This window comes from Trachurus trachurus (genome assembly GCF_905171665.1).
Source record: "Trachurus trachurus genome assembly, chromosome: 12".
NCBI classification, from domain to species: Eukaryota; Metazoa; Chordata; class Actinopteri; order Carangiformes; family Carangidae; genus Trachurus; species Trachurus trachurus.
In genome coordinates, this window is record NC_139908.1 from 8160629 (window position 1) to 8181432 (window position 20804).

The 20804-nt window shown below is 43.6% G+C and overlaps 1 protein-coding gene across 1 annotated transcript in view; it reads left to right on the forward strand.

Annotated features, from left to right (window-relative positions):
• The window catches only part of col27a1a (collagen, type XXVII, alpha 1a), a gene marked incomplete at both ends in the record, with an annotated part of 75620 nt that overhangs the window by 13306 nt on the left and 41510 nt on the right, over positions 1 to 20804 (forward strand). Inside the window, 4 exons of the mRNA XM_083984231.1 lie at positions 3892 to 3945; positions 11997 to 12050; positions 14560 to 14613; positions 14763 to 14816. Coding sequence (XP_083840357.1) covers positions 3892 to 3945; positions 11997 to 12050; positions 14560 to 14613; positions 14763 to 14816 — 216 coding nt within the window. The remainder of the gene's footprint in view (positions 1 to 3891; positions 3946 to 11996; positions 12051 to 14559; positions 14614 to 14762; positions 14817 to 20804) is intronic.

Genomic DNA, 20804 nt, shown 5'->3' on the forward strand with positions numbered 1-20804 from the left:
TGACGCCTTGCCGTCTCCGCACCAGATTCCTCTGAGGGCTAGTGGAGGTCACATGGGCCTCTTTCAAAGCTGGGTCAAGGGTCAAAGCAGTCAGTAAACACCATCATTCAGCTCTGTGGTGCAGGCACAAAGGTAGTCTTGGCCTAAAAGTATATCGCGGGAAGAAAGAACACCGAAGCAGGCGGATCCATTTTCACCTTTTCCAATAGGTGTCAGTTCACACTAGAGTGAATCTCTTGGCTGTACACATGAGATCAAACCTAGCTTCACTGATCACACATTATTTTATGTGAGGCAAAAAAACCAACAAACTGTACTTGAGTTTTACTACGTTATTTCCTAAACATAATACGTTTTTTCTCAGTGTTTTGGCTGCGTTTGTGCTTCTGTTTAAAGCTGTTTGACACATGTGCCCTTACTCCATGTAGTGGGATCTAATTTGCCACTGTGGATCGCAGCCTGCAGTGTGTCTAGTGTTGAGTGCATCAATATAAAGTGCTGTAATCTATCATTCTTAAGAAATTGTAGGAGGATGAGTTCGGGAAGTTATCAAGTAATTTACAAAGAGTATTCATGCTGCTCTGAGTCAAAAAAACAAAGTGTTAGTTAAACCGATCTAACAGCAAACATTAAACCATGATAAATTCAGACTGGTCGGACCGACAACTTCCAGTATGCAGAATCTGAACATGTTCTAGTCTTTGTATACATAAGTGCAAAATTGTGTGTTTGTGTGTTTTGCCAGAGTCCCGACTTAAATGCAGATCTAGGATAGGGCAGGATTTGTTAAGACTGGATGGATCATTTATCGTGAGCATGCATGCATGAAAATGTGCATGTGGGTATTTGCACGCATGTGTGTGTGCTTATGTGAGTGTGTGTGTGTGTCATGTAGTGCTGTGGGAGATCCCAGATGAACACAATCACGCTTCTTTTTCAACATAGTCTGGATTTCATAATTACACATGCCATGTGTGTACTGTGTTTCCCACTGCTTACAGCAGAGTCTTGTATACACACACACTCTCTTATCCACACACACACACACACACACACACACACACACACACACACACACACACACACACACACACACACACACACACACACACACACACACACACACACACACACACACACACACACACACACACACACACACACACACACACACACAAATATGAAAGTACTCCCCCTGCCTCAAGCATTAAAGAGTCTTCAGCTGAAGGCCACAGTAGCAACGTGATTTGGACGCTGTTGTTTTCACTCTGCTGAAGCTGCACTCTGACTGCCAGGAGAAACATCCAGCGCCGGCACAGATATGGCAGCGCTTCCCATCCGAGGCACCTTTGGCTCCTTGCTGCTGCCTTAAAAATAACTTACTGTTCCACTGCTGCACACATGAATGTATTATATATTCAGGTGTTTTTATGTGGTAGCTGAAAGTGAGAGTTGGACCATTTGATTTGATTTGATTATTTTTTAATCAACACTGTCTGCAAGTAAATTTAATTTAAACCAGAACTGATTTTCAAAAATTCTTGCACACTCCAACCAGCCTGAGTACTTCAATGTAGCCACAATTGAAGATATTTGGAACAGTTTTGTTAAAATGATGGAAATAAGAGGCTGAATATTCACACTCTGTTTCTCATCATGTCTTAAATCTGAAGTCTGAAATAATCTCTCACAAATCACAGCACAATTCTGAATGAATACTGTACCTTTTAAAGGTACAGTTCAACATTTTGGCAAATTGGCCCATTGCCATAATCCCTATAGTCTGTAGGTTTGTTGCCTTTAATTGTTGGTGCAAGCTATTTTTAGAACGGCGGAGCAGAGCTGCGAGCTGCTTAGAGCTACGCTATCTTGGATTCCCTCATCAGACTCATCAAATACACAATCCAACAACTCCAAAACGCTCTGGTGGACAAGTTGTGACCTGCACATTCACCACGCTATGAGATAATAACGGAGCGTTACGAGACAGAGTTGTTTTAGAGGTAAATTCATGCAAAACCGCTGATGCGCGTTGTGTTCAGGGACAGTTTTTCAGCAAGCAGTCTCTGTATTTACCTCGATAACCGCTCTGTTTCGTAACTTTCCATTATTATCTCATAGCATGGTGAATGTGCACAACTTGTCCACCAGAGCGTTTTGGAGTTGTTGGATTGTGTATTTGATTAGTTTGATGAGGGAAACCAAGAAATCCCATTAGCCTCCATAGTGTAACTCTGAGCAGCTCGCAGCTCTGCTCTGCTGTTCTAAAAATAGCTTGCACCGACAAATAAAGGTAACGAACCTACTGCTATGACTATAGCGATTATGGCAATGGGCCAATCTGCCAAAATGTTGAACTATCCCTTTAAATTCGGATGCCAGGTATAGCACAAAGCATGTCAAGAGACTGGCTGCTCGTCTATTTAGGGAGCTGTCAAGTCAACCAATGAATCTTCTTTGCTAATGATGGACAGGTGCAAAGAGGAAAAGACAGCAGAAACAAACAAACAAACAAGTGTAAGGAAGGAGCGCCAAACCAGGGGGTGGAAGTGTGAAGATGGACAGGAGTGTGTGTTGATGTTGACAGGTCCTCTCTGGCTACCACTGAGCATGCCACCTGTAACAATAGGGGTGGTCTCAACCATGGAGGTCGTGCTGCTGGAAGACATGGTGGGGGGGCAAATTACAATCATCAGAGCGATATGTACCAGATTGCAGACAGGCGTCCAGATAGCGGCTATGACTACAGCAACCTTTAGACAAGGTGCTGTGAAGGCTGGAAGTGTTTTGAAGCTGTTTTTTTGAAGTTGTCCTTTTGTCTCTTAAAGTTCACAGCCTTGTGAAAATTGAGATGCGGAAACTAGTACAGAAAGGGCACAAGATTCACATGTCAGTAACTGTTGCTTTATGGTAGATGCTGCTGCTTTTTTACTGCACACTCATATCCATGTTATCTCAGGCATCGGATTTTAAAAGTGTTGTAAAATTACTGTAATGCGTTGTACAGTACAGTGAACGAAGAAGAAAGTGCAACGTACACTGCAAAAAATTAAATATCTTACCAAGAATATTTGTCTTATTTTTAGTCAAAATGCCATTTCTAGTCAAAACACATCTCATTATACTTAAAATAAGACTCATCGCATTAAAAAGCAGCTTGTTTTTAGACACTTTTTCCTTCTTTCAAGCATATTTTCACTTAAAATAATCTGATAGTGGAGCAAGTTTTTCTTCCTTACTACAAGCACAAAAAACTTGCTTTCACTGGCAGATTTCTCTACTTATTGCAAGTAAAAATGTGTTTGAAATTTTTAGGTGATGACTCTTATTTTAAGTGGAAAGGGATTAGTTTTGACTAGAAATGAGACATTTTGACAAGAAATAAGACAAATATTCTTCGAAAGATTTTGAGTTTTTGCAGTGTAGAGGATTTTACACGCATTTGCATCAGGATCCAGATCTCTCTGCGGGTAGCTCTCAGTTTGCCACAGAAGCCACGGGGGCGCTCTGTTTTTCCCCCCACCTCTCTCTCGTTTGCCTCTTTTTTGATTAAAAGAAAACGAATGAGCACGAGGCTGATAGAAAGAACCACACAGGGGGCATTGAGTGGCGCAGGAAATGACCTGTTATTTCTAGGGTTTCTACGGTTTCCTGCCACACAGCCTCAGAGCTTCCTGGTGGATAAAGCTGAACTTTCATCACCTTGAGTCACTTCAGAGAGAGAAAAGGTGTCACTTTTCTACCCTGCGGCCTATAGCTGTCCGTGGAAACAAAGGCGTTTTAATGACCCAATGGGTTTGATAGGCTGCAAGGGGGTTCCTTTGGTGTAGAATATAAGATCATCTATGTTTTATATTAGCGTGCAGCACTGACTGAATGCTCTCTCTCCAGGGACTGGCAGGACCTCCAGGGAAGCCGGGCCAGCCAGGCAAGAGGGGTCCTCGGGTAAGTCTCCTCACTTGCCCTCGAGCCACATCAAACGCACTTCCATTTCCAACTTCTAGAAATAAATTTGTCTGGTTGTTTAATCCCAAGTTTAAAAAAAAAAAATTCCACTATGCTAATAAGTGTGTCTTTATTTAGCTTTATTGTGAGTGAGTGAGTGAGTGAGTGTGTGTGTGTGTGTTTGTTTGTGTTTTTGCTACTGCTGCTGCTGACGTATACATGTTGACCGAAAGCTCAAATGCAAACAGTCAGTAATAACCTCCCTTTGGCAGAGCAGTGACTCAGGAAAACAGACAGACAAGGACAGAGAGGACAGTATCTGTGTGTTCCAGCCTCTAAGGCAAAGTCCTGGACCGTTTTCTGTCGTTACAATAATAACCTGCCAAAGCCCGGCTCCCACATCACTTTAAATCCCGCCCATCACCCAGCTGACACACACACACACACATACTCACACATACTCACACACAAAGTTTTCCTATGCAGGGAGATTGACCATATTCAGCACGGGGCTGTGAGTGCTGACCTCCCACCCCTAAGCATAAACAGGAAAGCTCCTATAAAGACGGCCTTTCAAAAGGCTGCCTGTGCCACAGGATGCCTAATAAAAGCACTGTAAACAGACAGAGAACACATGGCTCCACTGGACTTTCTTCTCCTCACTGAGCTGTTGCAGCAGGCTGCACCGACACTTCATAGGAATCCCATTCTGGGCTAATGAAAGGCCTCTTTCTCCAAGGCAGTTAAATAGATATAGTCTCATTCTTGGGTCTTCTTTCAGGAATTCTCCCTCACTTCCTCAACACGATAGCGACGCGGTTTCAAGTCCAGCACTTCAGTTCCAGATTGAAATATCTCTCGACGGCCCTTCACATGCACTGCTGTGAAATTTAGTACAGTCATCCATGTTACTGTACCCTGGAGGTGAATCCTAATGACGTTAATGATGCCTTGACTTTTCCTCAAGCACCTCCATTAAGGCCTGACATCTGCAGTGTGGCATGAAATGTCTCGACACTGCTGTGAAACCGAGTACACACATTCACGCTCCCCTGAGGATGCATTTTAACAACTCGGATCTCCTCTCTTTTTCCTTTAGCACCATTTTTAATTTGCCTAAACTTGATGTGGCACAAAGTACAGCCTCAAAGGCATTAGCATGGGTGTAAACTGTTTGTCCTAGAAGTCCCTGGCTCCTTGTGTTAATCACTAAGCAAACAAACCCCTCAGTCCGTTCAGACAACAGAATCATCTAAATGCATCAAATATAGATTATTGATGTTTCTATTCCACATCACTCTGTGCACACATACTGTCTATATTAGGATGAATGCGCCTCTGTCTTTGTTTTTTTGTATCCGCCTGTGTCTGAGAGACTCTTAGGCTAAAGTCTGTGATCCCCCCCCACCTCTATAGATGTATAAGGAGGTCTTTGTCTGGCTCTAATTAAAGCTATTTAAGCCGCAGCAGCACCTCCCGTCGCGTCACTAGTAGCAGTTCTCCAGCATCGGCCTTGCTGGATTCTGCGCGATCCAAATCAAACTTACCTGGAATAAAACTTAAAGTGAGCGTAACAATCTAAGCACAGGGCTGAGTGCACTCAATCAAGCCAAGTGTTGTTGAAGTACGATTCTGAGTGGAGCTGTGTGTTTTTTGTAACCGAGCAGCAGTTTTTCTAAAAATACACCCCATATTTAGCTTCATTCTTTCAAGAACAATTTCTCCTTTCAGGACTATCAAGACAAATTAACAGAAACACACACAAAATATTTAACATCAAATATGCACTGCAGAATGAGCTTTGCTTGGAGCTTGGACTCGTTCAGGGCAGAGAGTTATGACTCTGTGTTAAAGGGATAGTTCAACATTTTGGCAAATTGGCCCATTGCCATAACCCCTATAGTTTTAGGAGTAGGTTTGTTACCTTTAATTGTCGGTGCAAGCTATTTTTAGAACGGCGGAGCAGAGCTGTGAGCTGCTCAGAGCTACGCTACAGAGGCTAATGGGATTTCATGGTTTCCCTCATCAAACTAATCAAATACACAATCCAACAACGCTCTGGTGGACAAATTGTGACCTGCACATTCACCACGCTATGAGATAATAAGGGAACATTACGAGACAGAGTTGTTTTCAAGGTAAATGCAGAGACTGCTTGCCGGAAAACTGCCCCTGACAGGAACGCGCATCAGCGGTTTTGCATGAATTTACCTCTAAAACAACTCTGTCTCGTAATGTTCTGTTATTGTCTCATAGCGTGGTGAATGTGCAGGTCACAACTTGTCCACCAGAGCGTTTTGGAGTTGTTGGATTGTGTATTTGATGAGTTTGATGAGGGAAACCAAGAAATCCCATTAGCCTCCATAGCATACAGTAGCTCTGAGCAGCTCACGGCTCTGCTCCGCCGTTCTAAAAATAGCTTGCACCGACAACTAAAGGTAACGAACCTACTGCTATGACTATAGGGATTATGGCAATGGGCCAATTTTCCAAAATGTTGAACTATCCCTTTAACCTTGGTAGAGCCTCCATGTCCATGTCAAACCTCCTTCTTCAGCAGTATGTATCGACCAATCACCAATCACTCGCACTGATTTACATCCTGGCGGCTTAGACGTGGCCTTTGTCAGACCAGCTGTTGAACCGCCTGCGTCATTGTCAGTGGAAGTCGTCGGTTTGCGAAGCGCAAACAATGAAAACAAGTCTCTTCAATAAAAAAGCACTTGTAAAGGCCTTTTGGTTTTGATGCCGCCTTAACGGGGGTCACTTGCAAACACGCCGCCAGTGTCTGACTCTGACCTCGCAGTCAGTGAGTTTAACCCACACACACACACACACATAGACACATCGCTCACACAGCAAGTATACATGCCGCTAGCGCTAATCCCACGGCGTGTAGCACATATGTGACCGTGTTTATGACCTGCCTGTATAAAGACTAAAGAGTGGCGGATTATTATGGAGCTTTCCTGTAAACAAAAGCGTTTATCAAGTTTAATGACCGCTGCTTCCATGCATGTGTAGTATGTGTGTGTGTGTGTGTGTGTCTGTTAGCAAACACAGAGACACACACTAGCAAACAGATGCACACATATGTTGTCCAAACTGCTGGCTCATCCGGGGCCAAGACGACAGTGTGGTTTCAATTTTGGAGGAGAAATCCAAGTCGATCGGTGCAATAATGAACCATCCACACCTGAACTCATGCCGCACGCTGCTAATCACCGAGGCTGCAGGCTCTCAGGTGGAAACGCATGATTGTGATCATGTGCATCTTCTTCTACGTGAAACGCTAAATACCAGCCACAGGGTTTCTTCTTTTTTTTTGGCTGAGGAGAGGACAGTCTCTCTCTCTCTCTTTCTTTCTCTTTCTTTTTTCTCTCCTGACCTTCTGCAGCCTTGGATTACTGGAAGTCTGTATGATGACACACAGAGCACTCATTGAGCCCAACCGGAGCACCACCCATGAACCCTGACCTCTGATCCCACACATATGAGTGTGAGACGCCGTCGCCGCGGCAACCGCTGCCAGCCCAGTACAGAAAGCTCCTATACAGCCCATATAGCCTATAGCCGGTATGCCGAAGCAGCACCTCGATGTAGTCTTGTTTGTAGGTGTACACAACGATGACAACGGTGGTATAGGAGGAGGGTGTGAGAGGGGGAAACGTACGGCGGATGCATCGCTGCCTGCACAATCCCCTATCTATCTATCTATCTATCTATCTATCTATCTATCTATCTATCTATCTATCTATCTATCTATCTATCTATCTATCTATCTATCTATCTATCTATCTATCTATCCATCCATCTATCCATCTATCCATCTATCCATCTATCCATCTATCCATCTATCCATCTATCTATCTATCTATCTATCCATCTATCTATCTATCCATCCATCCATCCGAGGGGGCTGACGACGGGGGGGAACGGATTCGTCTGGAGAACCTCGCTGCATCAAAAGCGGTCTTTGTCTGGCTGAATCGCCCCATCTTTCCTCATGCTTCCCCTCCAAAACCTCCTTTTTTTTCTCCCCCCTCTCTGCCACAAAGCCTCATTCCACAACATTGCTTCACCTGCACGTATAAAGTGAACTCACATCCCCAACAACAATGAAAACGCTTTCAGATTCAGATGAGCTTCAGGTGTTGAGCTCTGCATGCGTATAGGCCCAGTGTGTTGGGCTGTTTTGGTAACACCAGGGGACAGATCAGCTTTTTAAGGGCCTGTGTAATCCCTAGTATAAACTGTATACATGGATCTCTCCTCTGGAACATTACTGTAATAGTCTCCAGGACAGTAAAAGGCACAAACCACGCTCCAGTGAGTGCACCTTTTTTTTTTTTGCAATCCCCCATTGGACGCTTAAATACATTTTTCAATTCCAGATCTTAAATGTTTGGTGTAAAGCTAGCTTTTAAAGTTTTCCATTGTAACTTTTTCAAACTGGCCATGGCTATTATAGGCTTTTACTGTTATTGTTGTAAATAATGCCTTTGGATTACATACCTGCTGCTACTTCCCCCTTTTCATACGTTCTGGTCACTGCATGATGTATTTAACTTTCAAAACTTTGGCCCCTTGAAGCAAATAAATTGGCCTGATTGGCTTTTCACCAGCGCCGTTTAATTCATTTACCCCATCTGCTTCTGTTATTAAGAAGTTTTACTGTAATTTATGTGGCACTGAGCTGCAAATTCTGCTCTTTTCATTCAGCAAAGGCTATTGAGACTTTAACGAACAGTGAAATATATCCTGAATCCTTAGAGGCAAAGTTGCAACTGTGTGTGTGTGTGTGTGTGTGTGTGTGTGTAGCCTATGTGTATGTGCTGACTGTGATCTTTAATTATAGAGACATCCAGCAGTTTCACATGCTCTCTTGATCTGATGTTGCTTAACCAGACATTGGCCCTTCGGCTGTAATTTGGCACAGCATCATACAGACTCTCTTTTATCTTTAATATGGTGACTGTATATATACATTTTAACAGTTATAGGAGCTGCTGTTGAAAGTCAGACGATGTTTACAACAACGTAGCCCACTTAAAAAAAAAAAGGGCTTTTCTAAAATATTCAGTTTGTGGCGATGAAACCTTGGATGTGATGTCACGCACCCAGATTTAAGCATCCACCATGTGCGTATGTAGGCCTATGGTGTGAATGTAGAATTTCAAGCACAGATATTTATAATCCTGAGAGTGGGCAGCACGCATGTCACCGTAACACGAAACATTATGAGCCTATCATCTGTTTAGAGTTTGACCATTTGGGTTCAGCTTGGAATGAGTATGAATTGCAGAGAGCTACCAGTATTATTACCGCAGGAGCCGCAGTAACGCCCTGCGTCGCTGTTCAGAGGTTGGCGGTTTTGCATTTGATTTGCCCTCAGCTTGTGGTGCAACCCCACCCTGGTCTTCTCTAATTAGACACCTGTTGTGAGAGAAAGGGACACGACACGGAGGCGAGAGCGCGGGGACCAAAAAAAAAAAAAAAAAAAACGTCGGTGCCAGCCCGTGCCTGCCAGTGTACGGCCCCTAAAAAAGTGCGGTGAACCACAGGGTTAATTTTGAAGCATGTAATTCAAACATGTCTAGTTTGTTTAAGTTTATTTAAGGCAACAACAGCGTCGCTTAACACCGTCTTCTGGGCACAGGAACTGAGTGGAGTGAACGCCAGCTGCGTACAAACTGAAAATGAAAGAGGAAAAGCAGAGAGTGTGGGAGGAATAAAAATGTGTGAAACATCACAACGTAATACTGTAGATAGATAGAATACTTCACATCTTATCAAAACTTTTATTTCAGCCGCTGGTCTGTTTGGAAATCCATGTTGTGAGTCACCCAGCGGAGAGATAACAGGAACCTTACACATGCTTAGCCACGTCCTGTTCATTCATGAGAGACCGTGAATCAGACATGACTGTCATCAAAGCGCCCCTTGACAGGAAGAGCAGTTACAGCTAAGAGGCGTTTATGTTGTCATGTCTGCACCCGACCAGCATGTCTGTTTTAAACTTTTACCTTAAAGGGCTTTTATGTTGGGGCGGTCCGTCTGTAGGATAACGGACAGCTGATGTCTGGATGCTCGTACATGTTTTTAATGCTGCAGACCAGATCTCTGTCATAATCGCTTCCTGGTTTGTTTTGACTCACCTCAGTGGAACTCGCTGACCCGGCTCTTAAAGCAGTTGTGGGTCTTTTTCCGCCCTCTCTGACTCGTTCAACCCTTGACCCCCCACATGGAAAGAACCTATAGGTTTTAATATAGGTTTAAATATATGTGACATACATAAAATTGGCAGTTTTCATATACGTATACGCATATATGCTATATACCATATATGCAGCATATATGCTATATACCATATATGCTGCATATACAGGTAATACTCAGAAAATTAGAATATCGTGAAAACGTTCATTCATTTAAGTAATTCAACTTAAAAGGTGAAATGAATATCTTATTTAGACTCATAACAGGCATTGCAAGATATTTCAAGCTTTTATTTGTTAGAATTTTGATTATTATGGCTTACAGCTTATGAAAACCCCAAAATCAGAATCTCAAAAAATTTGAATATCATGAAAAAGTTCAATGTTGTAGCTCAAATTGTCAGCCAATTAATCCAAAACACCTGCAAAGGGTTCCTGAGCCTTTAAAAGCTCTCTGTCTGGTTCAGTACAGTTCGCAATCATGGGGAAGTGAATGAACTTTTTCACGATATTCTAATTTTCTGAGTATTACCTGTATGCTATATACCATATATGCAGCATATATGCACAGATAAACTGCATATAGGTTTCATATATGCGCATATATCCTCATGAGGATATATGGCATGAGGATATATGCGCATGAAACCTATATGCAGTTTATCTATATATATATATAGAAGCAGTCATCCAACTCAAGCAGTCGATAAAACTGAGAAAACAAACACTATAAAGTATTACATTTTTAAAAAGATAAGCCTATAACTCTGCAGGTATTTGCAAATGAGTTTCAATGAATGATCCTTTTATCGCATATATGCGTATATATGAAAACGGCCATTCAAACCTATATTAAGGGGTGCAGGGGGGTTGGTTCAGGGCCCAAGGGTGCAACACCATGTCGAGGGGCAGGAGTGAGGTCAGTGATCCACAGGAAAAAGTCACTCAGAGGAAGAGAAGGTGAGACAGACGGAGAGATAGTTAGATGGATGGATGGATGTTTGGTGGTGGAGACACAGACAGACCCCGGCGTGCGTCAGTGTGACGGCCGCTGTTCAAAACCAAAAGAAAAATTTGGTGTGGATTCGTTCTCCGGCTTCCAAAAAAAAGGGGGGGTTTTGTGCTAAACCTTCCCATGGGGGGTGTGTGTGGGGGGGGGAAGCTGCTGGACAAGGCGCGATGGTTCACGTTACCACACATGCTGCTACTGTAGATCTCACTTTGTTTGCTTTCAGACGCTGTTGTGTTCCTTTTTCCTCACCAAACACTAGTAGCCAACTGCAGACAGAAACACACACCGGGAGAGGAATTTGCGATGTTTTGATACAGGATGATCTGCGTTACTCATTAAGATGCTTGGCAAATGAGTGTTTGTGTGCATGTGTGTGTGTGTGTGTGTGTGTGTGTGGAAAGGGGAGGGGAGGTGGGGTGGGGGCAGCAAGCGGGATGAAGAGGGCAAGGCAACAAGGGGCAAGAAAACCACATCCATATGGTGAAGCAGCTCCACAGAGCCCCATTTTCCATAAGCTTTCTACCCCCCAACACCAACCCCAAATACCTCAACACACACACAGAGTTGATGTATAGGAAAGTAGGTTAAGGTAGCATGAAGGCTGAGGTTCTCCAGACAGTCTGCCCCCCCCCCCCCCCCCCCCCCCACTTTACCCCCCTTTTACCCCCTCTTTACCCCCACTCTTTGGTCTCATTCACAGTAGCAAAGCCACAGTCTCCATCAGCTCTGTCTGTCCCCCCCCCCAATATGAAGACTGATTGAGATCTCCATCACCTTTTGATTATGTTTTCTTTTGCTTTTTTTTCCTGACTTTCCCACAGGGCCCTCCCGGTCCCCATGGAAACCCTGGCCGACCTGGTCCACCCGGGCTCAAGGTATCTAACGCAGTCTTATTCTAAAGTCATGATGATCGCAAATGAACCTTGCCCAGCGGCCACGTTGATTTTTCCACATGAAAACCGTGATGACAGGATCATGTTCTTCATGCCTCCGCTGCTAATTTAATAAGAACTTTTTCGACCTTATCTTACCTTTTTTTTTTTTATATGAATGACGATCCTGTGAGTGAGGGAGGAGGATGATGCGTTTTCAGTTTTTCTCGATATCAGCTTGAATCCATAAAGAGCTATAACAGAGGTAATAGGGTTTTATGGTTTTGAGAATCAGGGCCATCTAAGTTCACAAGCAGCAGTGCAGGCGCATCTGGGACTCTGAGACGCTACAAACTCAACAGCAAGAGAAATACTGAGGAGCTGTATCACTTTAACATGTGTGCAGCATGGGGTCAGTGTGTGGAGTCCCCTCGGTATTGAAAGTTCAGGAAGGGTTTTTCAGATTCTTGGAGGTCGCTGTGTGTTGACCAAATATACTCAAAAGTGGGTGTATGTTTCTGCATTTATAGGCTTTCTTTGTGAAAAACGAATGGCATCTCTATATATATGCGAGTGAGGAGGAGGAGTAGAGTTGTAGTTCGACACCCAGAGAGTGATTTATCATCAGAGCTCCAGGGAGAAAAAGACATTACAAGTCGGAAAGTGAGAACTAACTAACACAAATAAATCTGTCTTAACTTTCCAAGTGTGAACAGGAGGCGACCAAACAAATCCTCATCGTCGTATTGTGTGTGTGGACTGATGTATGTCTCAGTAAACACCCTTGACCTCTGCCTCTATGTGCTTAGAGTACATAGTGAGGACGGAGTGCTACCTGTATTTAAAGTGTATTATAAAAATGCCTTTACATAAATGGCAGCTGTGGTCACACTGACACCCTGACCTCCCCGGGTCACCTGAGGGGACTGTGTTTGTCGTTTGTCTCACTGATGTAATTTATACGATTCCCTCTCTTTTTTGTCCCCTCTTCACATTCCTCACATTTCACCTTCACCCCGCCACCCCCAAAAAAAACATCTTCCCATCCTTATGGCCCTAATTCTTTCTTTATCTTCTATTATTACCCCCTCAAGAACGCAGTGACATGTTAAACAAAGATTATATGTGGCTGTATGTTAAAGGACTTCGCATTTAAAGAGAAAACAGCTTGAAGCATCCGTTGGCCTGGTCTGGGTTAAAGGAATAATTCAACACTTATTTGCTCTGTTGCTGAGAAGCAGATGGACGACACGACACCGCCGGTCTTGTGTCTTCATGAATCTCACACTACAGTACTGGTATCTTAATTTAATTTAAAGAATGGAAAACAGAGGGGGAAATAACTCTGTCCAAAAACGAATAAAAGCGCCTCTAAAGCTCTCCAATTAACATGTTCGATTTCATTTGTTATATCCACACAAAAGGGTGTAAAAATGACAATTTGTGGTTTTATGTGGGCGTGATGTGCCAGGTTATTTCTTGGCGAGGAGCTGTGACCTCCTGGAGTCTCTTGGATCTCACCCCACCCAGCCAACAGAGTAATTATTTAGCTTTATAGGTGCTAGTAAATGGATGTATTTGTGTTAGATTTTGCCAGTATTGGCTTTTGCTGCTTCCTGCGTCCCTGTTTCCAGTCCTTATGCAAAGTGAAATAATTTGCCCCCAAAACTGTTCATGTAAGAGCAAGACTCGTATCACATAGCCATATACTGTAAAAGTCGTAGCATTGTCGTATGTCACAGTCTTGCAGCTCCAAAGAAATCAAATAAATTCAAGAAATGCAAGAGCGTGAAAGAAACTCTACAAGGCAAGCATTTGAAAGAAACCTTTCCTCTGTAAAAAAAAAAAAAAAAGCCTCGGTGGGAACTGAAACAGGTTTCCTTTACCTGGCAGGTGTGTGATCGTGAAGTGTTTGAAGTCTCTATTTTTACTCTTTCATCATTAATAAATGAAACAAGGTTGTAAATAGCAGGAGTCCAGGGGGAAAAGAAAGAGTTGGGGGCTCAGTGTAATTTCCGATCCATAGCTTTGATGTGCCGAGGCCACATTATTGTTACCTGCTGACAGTGAAGCTTGTTGTATGTGTGTGTGTGTGTGTGTGTGTGTGTGTGTGTGTGTGTGTGTGTGTGTGTGTGTGTGTGTGTGTGTGTGTGTGTGTGTGTGTGTGTGTGTGTGTGTGTGTGTGTGTGTGTGTGTGTGTGTGTGTGTGTGACTGGAGGGGCACTGAGGCCACATAATGCTCTGCAGCTTAGAAAAGCATCTGTACCAATTTTTTTTTAATGTGAATTCATAAGTCACATAAATAACTCATTCTAGAGTGTGATTTATAAAGGCAAGCTTTTACAGCCTCAACCTTTTTCCCCCCGTCCAAATGAAAAGTGTTAGCGAGCGAAATAATTTAGTTAATAATACGATTGTTAGTCAGTTGTCGTCAGAGATTGAAATCTTCTGAATTAGTTGGGTAATTTACACGCATACAAAGTCCAACCTTTGTGTTCTCTCTTCTTGTCAGGGGAGAAAAGGAGACCCTGGCATCTCACCTGGGCCGGCACCTAAAGGAGAGAAGGTATTAAATCCCTCCTTTTCATACATGCTCCATTAGTTTTCAACAACGTCCTCCTGTTATAGCATGTTTATGATTGCTATTTCTGCAACCAGGCAGTTTTGTTTTGCATTATTGCCATTTAAACTTTCTTTGCTCTGTTGTGTTTGCAGGGAGACTCAGGGATTCTTGGGCCGGTTGGAATGACTGGACAAGCAGGCCGAAAGGTAAGAAAACTCTCACCAAATTCCTTCTAATGACATAAAAATCGATGTTCTTAAATGCTGCATTTAAGAGCTCCCATTTACCAATTGCGGTTGTGAGTGAGCATGACGCTTACTGCCACAAACTTTGAATAGTGAGGCTATTTGTGTGGGAAAACACATTAAAAAACGAGTTAGCGTCACTGTTTCATAACCGTTAAGTGTGTTTTTGTAGCCTATTGTTTCTGTTTTGGTGCCTTTTTTTTTGTTTGTTATTGCATCTGTGTGTGTGTGTTTTCTGTTTGTGTGTGTGACCCAGTTCTCTCTCATCTCTCTTGCTTCTTCTTTTCTTTTTCTTTTTTCTTTTTTCTTTTTTTTTGCTGTGCTCACCATTTCTTCCATCTGTGTTCACTGGATCCTCAGCAGAGGGGTCTTAACACGGAGGAAGTCTGTCATCATGAGGGATGAACGCCGAGGTTTTTTATCATGAGTATAAAAGAGGACGGAGATCACGCACACCAAAGTGTTAGTGCAGTAGATATTACTTAAGTCACAAGTTGAGCGATTCATGTGTGCGAGGGAGGGAAAAGTGGGACACAGGCGGCTTCTGGTAGCGGATCTTGATGCCAAGAGTTAAATCCAAGGGGGGAAAGTCTGAGATGTGAATCTGTACATGATGTGTGTGCATGCATTCCTGTGTGCTTTACATCAAGAAGAAACAAACAGCTGCTGTTGTCAAAGGGTATATGGAAAAACTGTTGAGTAGCTAGTTTGAAAAATAGAAAAAAAAAACAGCTGAAGATTATGTGTTGCATAACTACTTAGCTTGTTAGCTTTCTAGGCTAAAAGTAAATGGTTTAACCCGTTTGTTGTCCTCCTGGGTCAAGGAAGGAAGGAATTGGAAGGTAGGACAAAGGGAAAGATGGGTGGAGAGAAGAAAGGGGAAAAGGAAGGAAAGATAGAAGGAGGGAGGGAACAGATTGGGTCAGTTGGGTCAAAAAGGAAGGAAGAAGTAAGGACGAAGGGAAGGAAGGAAGGAAGGATTGTGGAAAGAAGGAAGGGAAAAGGGAAGGAAAGGAAGATGGAGGGAGGTAACAGATTTGTTCAAGGGAGGAAGGAAGAAGGGAGAAAGAAGGAAAGAAGGGGGGAAAGGATTGTGGAAAGATGGAGGGAGGGAACAGATTTGTTCAAGGAAGGAAGAAGAAGGAAGGAAGAAGGGAAAGAAGGAAGGGAAAAGGGGAGGAAAGAAAGATGGAGGGTCAGGTCAATTGGATCAAAAGAGGAAGGAAGAAGAAGTAAGGACGAAGGAAGGAAGGAAGGGAGGGAGGGAGGGAGGGAGGGAGGGAGGGAGGGAGGGAGGAAGGAAGGAAGGAAGGAAGGAAGGAAGGAAGGAAGGAAGGAAGGAAGGAAGGAAGGAAGGAAGGGAGGAAGGAAGGGAGGGAGGAAGGGAAAAAGGATTGTGGAAAGAAGGGAGGGAGAAAGGAAGGATGGAGGGAGGGAGGGAACAGATTGGGTCTATTTGACCCAGAAGGACAACAGGAGGGTTAAATAGCTATAAGCAAAAACTAGTTTAAATAGATGGATACATTTATGGATTTGTGTAAGCTGAAAGTATAAATAGTTGTAATATTTAGCAATATTAATGTTTTATGTGATGAAATCGGGGCATTTGGATTCTGACATGCAGTGGTGAAGGGGGGAGGAACTTCACTTCATCTGGTCGGGTGATATGAGGAAAAAAAAATGTTGGGAGGCAATTAAAGTATAGAACATGATCACACCACAAAATGATGTGTCATGTGTCGCCCCCGGGTCGGAGCCAAAATCATCTGTTTCAGCTTTTCCCCAAACAATCAGATGTAAACATACATGACGGCGGGAGACGGTCTCTTCTTGGTCTGTCTCTCTCGATCGGTGCACACGTTTCAAACAAAGCGGAGGAATTAGCTGAATAATTGAATAAAGCAAGGGGATTGTATGCATTTCAGCAGAAGTGTAAAGTGCCTCTGCATGTACTGTATTCGCCGTCTCTCTCTCTCTCTCTCCCGAGCCACGGCGCTAAGTAACAGAGTGTCGGAGTCTAGTAGTTGGACGGCTGCCTCAACTTAACATATGGCTTTTGTTAGGAATCTGCTTTTCTCTGTGTGTCTCTATGTCCATTTGTATGTCTCTCTCTCTCTCTCTCTCTTTCACACACACTCAGCCAGAGTGGAAAATGAAAAGCTGGTGGAAAACATTCGCAGGCTTCTTTCTCTCTATAACTACATGAGTCTTGGCAGTGATTTGACGGCCTATCGGAGGGTTAGACAGTGACTATGAATCAGCTAGAGCTGCAGGTGAGATAGAGAGAGAGAAAGTACAGGTACAAAAACCTCTGATATGAGCCACATATAATATATATTAAACATAAAAACAATCAACCTGAGTCTCTGCAGCACGACCACGCTGAGATGAGCAGTCGATTGTCTTAATAAAGCCTGAGGTTACAGTATATAGTTGCTCATTAGGGATCTATCAGAATGACATCACGCACTTTTGTCTGGAAAACTGTTGCTATAGCAACTTCATCAACACACACAACACACACACACACACACTCTGACATCATGAGAGCATGCCACAGGTATTGGTCAATGAACCACAGACTTGATGACTGTAGAGGAAACTTGTTAAATTAACCACAAGGAGCGAGCTTCCTTCTACACAAACACACACAGAGAGACGCTTATTAACCCATTTTCTTCCCGCGCCGAACAATGTACAATAACTCCTTATATATCGTTCTCAGCTGGAGCTTTTACACCTTCAGTGTTAATGAGTCTAACAGGCCTCGATGTCGCAAAGGACTACGACCGGGGATGTGAGTCAATTTCCAAAAACGGTGCCGTACTGTAGTGTAGTATAGCTGCTCCAAACAGGATCTGTCCTTGTTCCTCCTTTGGGTTTAGCTCAGGTGGAAAGTCCCATGCAGGCGTTCCCACTTCCCACCGCTGCTCCAGGTTTGTCCACGGAGACGCTAAAGGCCTGGTGGTGGTGGTGCAGCATCATCAGTAGCCTACAATGTTGAAAAGGCGATGATTTGCTTACTTTGCAATTACATCGGGCCACCCTGAAAACACCCATGTGCTGTTTCTTCCTCTTCATACCTCTCTTTCTCTCTCTCTTTCTCGCTGTTTGACTGTTTCGCCGTGTCTTCGCATGCTTGTTGGCGCGTTCCTCTGAAGCTGTGGTTTAGGAAAACGGGACAACGGCAGCTTTTCCTCTGTTCTCTTCAGTATTTTTCCTCTCCTTCACCTTATTCTCTGCCTCTCATGCACTCAAACACCCAAACACACACACATACACACACACACACAGACCTTAAATCAGCCCCTCGCTTGACACTTCGACCGGGAATTCTGGAATTTGGCTCCTGGTTTTCCATGGAAAACTTTTAATGGAGAAAGCAGTGATGGTGCTGCTTTTGAACGTGTGATAGGAGAGTGTGAATTTACACCGACAGACAAGCCAAGCATGTTCCGCTCTGTACAACATTTGTTCTACCAAGCTAAAGGCTCTGAATGGCTTTTCAGTCTGGTAGGCAGGGTCAGGGAGAGGGGACACACACACACACACACACACACACACACGCACACACGAGGCCAAACCTCAACTACAAGGCCACATTACAAGCCACATGTCTCACCTTCCTTCTTCTGTGTCTATTCCCACTGCTAGCTGATCTGCCTACTCTCACTTTGTGTCTGTCTTCTCTACATCTGTCTTTCTCACTACCTCTGCTTTTTCTCCCCCACCAGCCAGGAGAAGGACATACTGTCTTTTAAAATACGCATTCTTACACTTTTTATCCTCCGGTTGGTTTACTTTTTCATCTTTAAAAGAGAAGTGCTCGGTCTGAGAACAGTTTGTGTTTGTATTTGTTAGCCTTTGTCTCAGTCAGTACCACTCGACTTCTTGCTTTTTGTGTGGTCTGAGCTTTGAAATGTATAGTGTTTCAAGAGGGAGTAGATTTGAAAGATTGTTTTATTTGGACCTTGATTATCTGTATGGATATCAAATTTGATTATGTCTGTATACTTTGGGTAATGTTTTCCAACACCTTTTTGTCATTTAAGGAACATATTTACATTTTGTAGGTATTCGCTTGCCAAGAATTGGATGAGAAAAGCTTTGTTACGAACGCAGTGGAGCAGAAAGTAAACGTGAACTCAGTGGTCAGTTACAGAGTCGGTCTGCAGACTAAGACGAGATGTTTTGCTACATTTTGGGAAGACACAACTATTTTGTATCACATTTATGGTTTGGTCCATGTGCGCTTGAAGTGGCTGCTTGTGCATGTGCGTGTGTGTGCGTGTGTGTAAGTATGAGGGGTTCAAGATCAACAGTTGACACTCTGCGCAGACCACTGATTATTTTCATTGCCTCCTTTAGCACAAAGTGAGAATGTGCATTACTGCATTTGTGTTATGTAAATGTCGTAAAACGAGAGAATGAACATGAAACAGTACAGTATATTGTAATTTCCCTGCAGAAGCTAGACAGTGTATTAACCACACTGGTTTCCTTCATTTATACAAGACGGTTTATTGTAGCATTAATCTGTCTGAGGCTCCCAAAGAAGCTCCCCAAGACCTGTTCCTCTTCCAAACCAAAGTCTTTCCGTTTAGCTCCTGCCCACTGTTCAAACTAACAAATCCACATGCTCATCAGCTTTGCAATTATGGGAGAATTCAAATCAACCATCATTTTCTTTGCGTTTTTTTTTAACAAGAAGTACAATAAATTGTTGCTCCTTCTCCTTCCACCGTGCTTGTGGTCTTACAGTAATATAGTGATGCAGCATTCGAGGCAAACACGGCTGCTGACATTGCGGTTTTTTAGGCTGCAGGGATGAGATGAGGGATGTTTTTCCGCCGGGTAGATTTCAACCAAATTGTCCGGTCATAGGTTTGTTTGTTTCGTCTGTCCCCCGCCAGCCAGACATCCGCGTGCATGGAGGGTTTATGTTCTGCATGTACATGCAACACATGCATGGAGACAGACAATTGCTCCGAGCAATCGTCCGGCTCCGTGCTGGTGTGGAGTGATTTTGGAAAAAGAGAAAGAAAAAGAAAGAGAGAGGTGGAAAGATGAAAGCAGAGATTAATGAAGTGAGTGTGGGACCACGGCGCAGGCAGACAGCGGAGGAGAGTTATTCATCATCTGTGGTGTGCAGTCGTTAACAGACATGAGGCCCGAGCTGGTATGAACACCCACAAAGTTAAGTGTGCACAGAGTAGCTGGTTAGGAGTCAGCAGCAGAGTGGTTTATCATTGGCAGACACAATATGTCTTTTATTTGTTTTAGCCAAAATGCGCTTAGCATTCCCTGGGGGGCAACTCCTCAGCTTAGTGGGGGTATATGGGATGGTGGTGGTGGTGGAGTGGGGGGGGCTTACAGGGTGCTACCGGGGAGCTGCTGTAAATGAAACACATTCTGGGGGGCTTATCTGATTGAACACACATGCTCATTAAGCAAGTGGCATTGTAAACACAGGGCCGAGCGGTGGGAATGGCCACTCTCATTAGCAGGCTCATAATGAGTGAGATAAGGCTCAGAGATGGCCTAGCTGAGGTTGAAGGGGGGGCTATGGTTAATAATACTATGTGTGTGTGTATAGCTATATGTCTGGATGTGTGTGTGTGTGTGTGTGGCTCGTGGACCTCACATCACAGCTTGGGAACATAAGCCGCAACACATGTTTGTACTATACGTAAGCCATGTAATAAAGATGACTGAGTACATGTATCGTTGTGTCTGAACATGGATGTGTGTGTCTGTCTGTGTGTAGTAGTGTACAGTGTGTTTGTATGCCCCGGTGGAGGCAGTGGGGTCGATGCATCAACAGAAAAGCAGGTTATAGGGGCGAGAAAAACTAGCAGGGCACAGATTCAGCAGGTCAGTTATAGGCGAACACACAACACATCATTATTATTATTGCCGTAATAATAATAATAGACGGATTTACAAGTG